Genomic DNA, 8,323 nt, shown 5'->3' with positions numbered 1-8,323 from the left:
TTCTCAAAAATAGTGCTCTGCCTTCACTAGCTGATGAACCCGTTGGCAACCAGCCCTGATCACTTAGGGCTGGGGTGGCTTTTCAGACAAAACAGATGTAAGCAAAATGCCAAGGTCTGGAGGAGGCACCCAGCTGGGTGTGCGGGGACACGGGGGAGGCTGCCTCGGTCCCTGACTGTACGTGAGGGAAGGGGGTGTGATCATCCCTGCCCTTCCACTTCCCACATATCTCCCTGCTCCTTGCCTCCTCCTCATTGCATCTGCGCAGGAGATGGAGTCCATCTCCTTCACGTCAGTCTTTCTTCACAGAATTTCAGTATCAACACAACCCTGAAGAGGACCCAGGTGTCCCCCCAGAGCATGTTTGTGCGGCTGCGAGCTGGGGAGGAGATGAGCTTCAACATGGATGTCTTCCAGCCCTTGGACAGCCCTTTGGATCTCTACATTCTCATGGACTTCTCCTACTCTATGTCTGATGATCTGGACAACCTCAAAAGCATGGGCCAAAAGCTAGGTGAGACCAGAGCTGGGAGAAGAGGGAAGCCAGCTCCTGTGCTGATGAAGGCAGGTGGCTCGCTCCTGCCCACGGCTGGGAGTTCTCTGCCAGCACCAGAGAAAGGGACGCAATTGGCAAAGGGCTGAGAGGCGTCTGTTTTAATGAGAGTTTCATACTGTTGCTGCTTTGTGCAGCTTTGGGGGGGGATGTCTCTCCTGGCCCCGCAGGGATCATCACGTGTGGTGTCTCCTTTTGGCCCAGAGCTGATCTGTGCAGTGGCTTTGGCATATAGAACCTATAGGTGTGGTGTGTGCTATTGCAGAAGCTCCAGTCTTGGAAAGGGGTTACCAAAGGTGGTATAGATTTCTACCCCAAAAAAGGCAAGCCCCAAGCCCAAAGTGCTTAAAAGCTGACAGTTTGGGAGTCTTATCTAAGAACTGACCAGCAGAGAAGATGCCCAGGAAAGGATTTCTTCCCCTGGAGCAGCAACCTCATCAACATCTCTTTATTCACATGTCTTCTCCCCCCTCCCTCCCTCTCCCCTCAGCTGGGTTCCTGCAAGATCTGACCTCCAATTACACCATTGGATTCGGCAAGTTTGTGGACAAAGTCACATCCCCTCAGACAGACATGAGACCTGAGAAGTGAGTGAGGCCAACAGGTTCCCCGGGATGGGAGCAGGGAGGGCAGGACAGGCACCTTCTGTTTCTCCATGGCTTTTCTGATCTTCACTGGCTGCCGTGTGAGACACTCATTCTATTTTTCTCCCTTCGTTGCCAATGTCTCCCCTGGCCTCCCCACCAGGGCTTGCTGTAGCACCATGCCAATGCCAGCAGTGTCCTCCTCCGCTTCCAGACTTTCCCTGCTCTGCCACAACAGATCGCATGTCTTGTCTTCTCCTCCATCTCTGCCCTCATCCCTTCTACCTCTCAGTGCTGATGGCTTGCCAACTCAACTTCATGCCTTCCCTTGAGGGACTCCCCAGCCCCAGGGTGATCTCCCCACACCTTCTCTCTTTGCACCCAGGCATCCCTTTGCTCCTGCCCCCCGCAAAACCCACACTCTCCCCTTCTCCCCCAGGTTGCGTGAACCCTGGAACAACGCTGACTCCCCCTTCTCCTTCAAGAATGTCATCCGCCTGACCAGCAACATCAACTACTTCAGCCAGGAGCTCAGGAAAGAGCGCATCTCCGGCAACCTGGATGCCCCTGAGGGCGGCTTTGATGCCATCCTGCAGACAGCTGTTTGCGAGGTGATGGTGGCCAGGGATGCAGGAGCCACATGGGCAGGGCTCTGCTTTTAATGAGTGGATCTTCTCAGTACTGGGTGATGAGCAAAAGAGCAGCAAGCTGGGCAGCTGACGAGACAGTCAAATGGCTGAGGGATGAGCACAGCTCCAAACACATCCAGAAAAGCATGGGCTTGCCCCCTGTACTTGCCCCCCGCCCCCCCTTCAGAACTGAGCTGCTGGGAGACATCCTGTGCATTCAGAGTGCAGATAGGAGCAGCAGAGACCTGCTGGCTTGGATTCCCAGGGCCACGTAGCTGCTTGCGCTTGCTGCCAAGTGGAGGTGGTGCCTTGCCCCTTGGGTTTTCCAACTTCTGCCAGTGCTGGCCTGCCAACGGCTGGACAGTGGTTTGGGGGGCACAGAGATAAAGGTTCCTTCTTGCCCTCCCTGGCTGTAGGATAAGATCGGCTGGAGGAATGACAGCACTCACCTGCTCGTGTTCTCCACTGAATCTGCCTTTCACTATGAAGCTGATGGTACCAACGTCCTGGCAGGGATCCTGGCAAGAAATGATGAGAAGTGTCACCTAGACACCGATGGCACCTATGTGTATGACACCAAGCAGGACTATCCTTCGGTGCCCACCCTGGTGCGCCTGTTGGGTCGACACAACATTATCCCCATCTTTGCTGTCACCAACCACTCTTACAGCTACTATGAGGTGAGGAGACCACGGCGGTGGGCTTACCTTTCCTCCAGGACCACTGCTCCTCTGCCTGAAGCTTGGCTGTGGGGAGAAAGTGTTCTCCCATCTCTTGTCCCCAGCTGCTAAACCAAGACCTTGATAATTTGGGAAGGTGCCACAGTGTGTTGGAGGGTTGCTGTGGGTTGTGGGAGGTCTCAGGGTGTATTATTGGGTGCAGGAATCTGGGGTCCTAGAAGAACTCCTCGTGTTGCTGTATATTTCTTGTAAAGCAGTGGGGACACAGAGCTGGAGAGTAATTTAGGTTGGAAGGGACCTTTGGAGGTCTCCGGTCCAAGCCCTGCTCAAAGCAGAGCCTGCTTCAGTGCTAGAGGAGGTTTCTCAAGGCCTTGGCTCAGCGGGCTCCTGTCTCTCTGCAGAAGCTGCACAAGTATTTCCCCATCTCTGAGATCGGGGTGCTCCAGGAGGACTCTTCCAACATCGTGGAGCTGCTCCGCACAGCCTTTGAGGTAACGCTCTCGCTCCCAGGGAAGGCAGGGGATGGGCACCTCCTGCCCAGGAGAACAGGTGGATGGTAGGATGCGGTCCCTCTGGGGCAGGCCATAGGGTGGTCACAGGGGTGCTGCTGAAAATTAATGCTGTGATTGTCTTCTGCCACCCAGCGCATCCACTCCAAGATGGACATCCGGGCTGACTACGTCCCCAAAGCCTTGAAGACAGAGTTCACCTCCTCAGTGTATGAAAAGACAGAATCTGGCTCCTTCAACATCACCCGTGGGAAAGTGGTGAGTGCCCGGACGGCCCCAGAGGGGAGGTGTGTGCGAGGGGCTGAGCCCTTCACTGCATCCCTGCTTCCTTATTCACCTGGGATCAGTCCGGCCAAGCTGTGGTCCAGCAGATCTGGCTCACCCCTGGGGTGTGTCCTTTCCTTCCAGGGCACATTCAATGTACGCTTGAAGGCGCTTAAGGACATCGGTGGGCAGCACGTCTGCAGCCTCCCTAAGAAAGACCGTGAGGGAGTTATCCACGTGAAACCCACGTCCCTGAGTGATAGCCTCAAAGTCAGAGCCTCCATCATCTGTGATGTGTGCTCGTGTGAACAAGTACGTGGTGGGGCGGGAGGGAGGATTGCGCTGCAGAGAGATGACCTCCTGCTGACCAGCCTGGGATGGGAATGCGTTGGCTGGTGCATATGGGTTCTGCTCAACCCATCGCCGTTGCTCAGCAGAGGCTCAGTCTGACCAAGGAGGTCTTCACCACTGCCTGTACCAAGTTGGGCATGTTGTCCTATGGCAGAGCTCAGTCTTGTGGGCAAAACTTTGCCCCTAGATCTGCCTTTCTGATTCCTGAAATGGTCTCGGGGGGCAGCTAAGCCCATGTGGCAACATCTCTTCTCTCTTCTCTTACAGCAACAAGAGTTAAGCTCGCACAAATGCAGCTTCCATGGGGACTTCATTTGCGGACAGTGTATCTGTCACCCGGGCTGGTAAGGACTTTGTCCTGCTCTGTACTCCTCCCAGGGTTCCTGCTGGGTTGGGGGACCCACAATGACACACGCTCATGTCCTGGGCATCCTGCCCATGTGCAGTCCCCTGCTGTCCTGTGCTCTGCTCCTGCCTCTCAGCACCGTTTCTTCCCCGCCAGGCGAGGGGACACTTGCAACTGCTCCCCGGCATCGTCCCCCAACAACGAAGCCTGTATCCGCCCTGGGGATGTGGAGCCGTGCTCGGGCCGGGGCGAGTGCCTGTGTGGGAAGTGCCAGTGCTACTCTGAGGACCTGAAACAGCGTTTTGACGGGGCGTTCTGCCAGTACGATGTCCTTCAGTGCCCACGCACCTCTGGCTTCCTCTGCAATGGTGAGAGCAGCCCCGCTGCCCCCAGCATCCCCCAGTTGTGGGGTGCACTGCGCCCTGCTCTGTGCTTGTGGCATAGGCAGGGTGTCCCTGGGCTGGTGGCCCTGGCATGGGGGATTGAGTGACCAGCAATAGGCTGTGGGGACTCTGCGCTTGCAAATGTGCAGGGAGGGTGCTGTGGAGTCTGTTTGTAGCCCCTTTGCACCCCAAGGAAAGTGGGAGAGCTGGGGCAGCCTGTGAGCAGGGCCAAGGGAGCAGCGCAGTGCCGGTCCCTGGGTGATGCCTCTTCTTGCATGGGTAATGCCTCTTCTTGCATCGCAGATCGCGGTCGCTGCTCTGAGGGTGCGTGTGTGTGCGAGAGCGGCTGGGAGGGTCCAGGCTGCGAATGTCCCACAAGCAACGACACCTGCATCGACAGCCGAGGGGTAGGTCCTGCCCTGCCTGTGCGAGAGACGACCGGACCAGTTGCTGTGATGCCCGAGGCTCAGGGGTGCTGGGAGCTGGCACCTTGCTGACTCCCAGTGCCGCTGCATGTCTACGGTTGCTCTTGGATGCCGACTGTCACCTCTTCCCTCCCCAGGGCATTTGCAATAACCATGGGAGGTGCAAATGCGGCAGATGCATCTGTGACAAGGCTTCGCTGTACACCAGCTCCACCTGCGAAATCAGCTACTCCCTGGTGAGGATCAGCCTGGGTTCCTCTGGGTTTATCACTTCTTCCCACATAGAGCCTCCAGGGAAAGAAAGCAAAGCAGAGATGAAGGCACATCTTGGTCAGGAGCAAAATGCTGAGTGGGGGTTAGTCTCACCTGTCCTGCCTTTGGTGGCCAGGAAGGGTCTGGTATAGGAGCTGCTTTGCAGCCACAGGCTTTCTTTGCCCTCCAGTTCACCAGCAGCGATGTTGAATGTCCATCTGTGTTTGTCTGCACACTGATGAAGGGCAGAGGTTTGAGGCTTGGCTCCTGGCTTGTTCTGCTTTGTCTCGAGCCTGGAAAAAAACATTTCATGGTCTTGTGCCTGTTTCCCCATTGACAAACATGGGCTAATTCCACAGTGGGAATGGAGAAAGCTGGCTTGGTCATATTTTGGGAATGCCACCTAAAACCCTTGGAGAAGATCTAATCACTGCCCAAATGCAGGCTGTTTGTATAAGAGATTTTGGGTCTGGCTTTGTTAGCTGCTTGCTCTCTGTTATTCCTCTTTTCAACTTTGCCCTGATGCTGGGACGAGGACACCACATTGCCTTTCCAGCTCTGCCTTTTGGAGACAATGTCCTTCCTCACTCCCAGTGGGCCATCTCCTGACCGTCCCACCTTGCCTCTCTGCCCAGGGTTTCCAGGCTGTGTGCGAGAGCATCCGGGACTGCGTTCGCTGCCAGGCCTGGGGAACAGGCAACATGAAAGGGAACTGCAGCACCTGCCACCTCCAGATCCAGATGGTGGAAGAGCTGAAGAAAGGTACCAGGAGGAGGGGAGCTGGGTGCAGACACGTGTGGTGTGTCTCCTGTGGGCCCTGCCCCATGTGTGTGTGCATGTGGGGCTGCTCCCCAAGCTTTTCCTGGTCCCTGATGACTTTGCAACCATGTCCCCTCTCTCTGCAGAGGAGGCCAGTGAGTACTGCTCATTCCAGGATGAGGAGGACGATTGCACGTACCACTACAGCCTGGAGGGAGACCCCACCATCTTCCCCAACACCACTGTCCGTGTGCAGAAGAAAAAAGGTGAGCAGGGACCCGGCAGGAGGGGATGTCCAGCCTGGGGGCTGGATCAGCAGTGCGCTGCCCCACAGTGCCTCTGGTCCCCGTTTTGTCTCTTTGCCATGCCTCTGGGCAGGGTCAGTACCTCCCTGCCAACCTTCCTGCGTGATGGGGTGGGTGACATTGGGTCACATGGACTGTGAGAAGCACGGTGTAGCATCCCCAGAGACCAGCGCCTCTAGACATCAGTGCTTTTTCACTGCTGGCTTGGGCAGGGATTGATGTGAGGTGCCAAACAGCCCCCTGGGATGGCTGAATGTGAGCAGAGAGCTGCGATAGTTCTCCCTGAACAGCACTTTTCATGGGTGCTTCTCTCTTGGTGCTCACAAAGCTTAACTGGGCTGCTGCATCCCTCCAAGAGCTGTGGCCCAGCCTTTTCCCTCTGTCCCTGCCTTCCCACACCCTTCCTGTGCACCCCATGCAGGGGTTAATGCCCAGGAGTGACGTTGCTGTCTCTTGCAGAGTGCCCTCCGGGGAGCTTCCTCTGGCTCATCCCACTCCTCATCTTCCTCATCCTGCTCCTGGGGCTGCTGCTCCTGCTCTGCTGGAAGTTCTGCACCTGCTGCAAGGTGAGCGCCTTGGCCAGATGCCCCAGCCCGGGGAGAGGACCAGAGAAAGGTCAAAACCAGGACAAATTTCCAGAATCCACTCAGCCTCCAGTAAGGCCGGGGCTGGGTCCCAGTAGTATCCGGCACCTCTGCTGTCACTGACATGAGTTACTATGGGATTTCCCCCACTGAAGGGATGTCTGGCTAAAATCAGCTTCCAAAGCCACATCCACCCGTTGCCCACCAATCCCTGCTGCTGTGAATCCTCCCAGCTGGAGATGTGGGGGGTTTTTTTTGCCCTTGGCTGCAAAGTGATGGTGTCTTTGGCTGTTTGTTTTCCAGGCTTGCCTGGCCCTGCTTCCCTGCTGCGCACGAGGTACCAGCCCTTGGAACTGGGCTGGGAACTGGGGGAGGGGGGGGTGGGGTGGGGGAGAGGGATCTGTGGGGTTCATTGCTTTCCCGGGTTGTGGGGGGTGTGCTGGGATAAACGTCCCTCCTCCTCTCTGGGCTGGGGAGGTGGATCAGGGGAAAATTCTCTTAGCAGAGAGCCTGAGCCAAGGAGCCCTTGAGCTGCTGCTCCACTGCTCCTCCCTGCCCCACATCCTGCTGTGTCCTACTGGGAATCCCGCTGCTGGCTCTCCCCTGACCAGTGTTCCTTGTAACGCCTAGCTGGTGTGATGTGCTCTCCCCACTCATGGACACCCTTTTCCCTCTCCACCCCTGACATCCCAACACCCTTAGCATGGTGGAAGCCCTAAAGATTCCTAGAACATAGCCACGGGGTGGCAAAGTTGATGGCTGGTGTTGTCCCAGTTTACCCTGACCCTGACCCTGCCCCTGCCCCTGCAGGTCGCACTGTTGGCTTCAAGGAGGACCACTACATGCTTCGCCACAGCCTCATGTCCTCTGACCACCTGGACACCCCCATGGTCCGCAGCGGGTCCCTCAAGGGTCGGGACACAGTCCGCTGGAAGATCAACAACAATGTTCACAAGCAGGGCTTCGCCTCCCTCACTGCCGCCAACCACAAAGATCTCAGTGAGTGCCACGTTGGAGGACCACCTGGACACCCCCATGGTCCGCAGCGGGTCCCTCAAGGGTCGGGACACAGTCCGCTGGAAGATCAACAACAATGTTCACAAGCAGGGCTTCGCCTCCCTCACTGCCGCCAACCACAAAGATCTCAGTGAGTGCCACGTTGGAGGAACAGGGCATAGAGGAGATGCTGTGAGTGCCATAAAGGGCACGAACCCCTGATAGTGGCCACCAACTCCAGCAGCCGTGGCATTACTTCCAAGCCCAATTGCAAGGGGGGTGGTTCCTTTATCTGCTTCTATTCTGGAGGAAGCTGGGCACATTCCTGTAGCAGGACGGGTGGCAGACCTCCTGACAGCCTGACCACGTGGTGGATGTACCCTGCACATGTCTTAGTCTCACTAGTTCGGTGTAGTGGTTGGGTGCTAATGGTACAGGATCTCGACACCGAGCACCATGTGTGTCCCCATGCTTTTGGCCGGGTTATTTCTCCGATCAAGAGGAAGGAGGTTGACTTGGGAATTTCTCTTTCCAGTTCCCTACGGGCTGTCTCTGAGGCTGACCCGGCTTTTCACGCAGAACCTGGTGAAGTCGGACTCCCCGGAGTGCAAGCAGCTGCGGAAGGAAGTGGAGGAGAATGTATGAGCCCAGACATGAGGGGGGCTCGGGGTGGGCCTGGGGGACAGCCATGCTGAGGGGGGAT

General features: G+C 56.7%; 1 protein-coding gene across 1 annotated transcript in view; it reads left to right on the top strand.

Annotated features, from left to right (window-relative positions):
* The window catches only part of ITGB4 (integrin subunit beta 4), a 24,429-nt gene that overhangs the window by 1,362 nt on the left and 14,744 nt on the right, over positions 1-8,323 (top strand). The window contains exons 3-19 of the mRNA XM_035893316.1: positions 310-514; positions 1,044-1,140; positions 1,577-1,748; positions 2,183-2,446; positions 2,848-2,937; positions 3,091-3,213; positions 3,364-3,531; positions 3,838-3,914; positions 4,073-4,284; positions 4,603-4,706; positions 4,862-4,960; positions 5,612-5,738; positions 5,882-6,001; positions 6,500-6,606; positions 6,928-6,961; positions 7,435-7,623; positions 8,156-8,259. Of these exons, the coding sequence (XP_035749209.1) occupies positions 310-514; positions 1,044-1,140; positions 1,577-1,748; positions 2,183-2,446; positions 2,848-2,937; positions 3,091-3,213; positions 3,364-3,531; positions 3,838-3,914; positions 4,073-4,284; positions 4,603-4,706; positions 4,862-4,960; positions 5,612-5,738; positions 5,882-6,001; positions 6,500-6,606; positions 6,928-6,961; positions 7,435-7,623; positions 8,156-8,259 (2,292 nt within the window). The remainder of the gene's footprint in view (positions 1-309; positions 515-1,043; positions 1,141-1,576; positions 1,749-2,182; positions 2,447-2,847; positions 2,938-3,090; positions 3,214-3,363; positions 3,532-3,837; positions 3,915-4,072; positions 4,285-4,602; positions 4,707-4,861; positions 4,961-5,611; positions 5,739-5,881; positions 6,002-6,499; positions 6,607-6,927; positions 6,962-7,434; positions 7,624-8,155; positions 8,260-8,323) is intronic.

The sequence above is a fragment of the Egretta garzetta genome, unplaced genomic scaffold (genome assembly GCF_000687185.1).
Source record: "Egretta garzetta isolate BGI_Z169 unplaced genomic scaffold, ASM68718v1 scaffold34, whole genome shotgun sequence".
In the NCBI taxonomy this organism is placed as follows: domain Eukaryota; kingdom Metazoa; phylum Chordata; class Aves; order Pelecaniformes; family Ardeidae; genus Egretta; species Egretta garzetta.
This window is presented reverse-complemented; position numbering and strand designations above follow the sequence as displayed.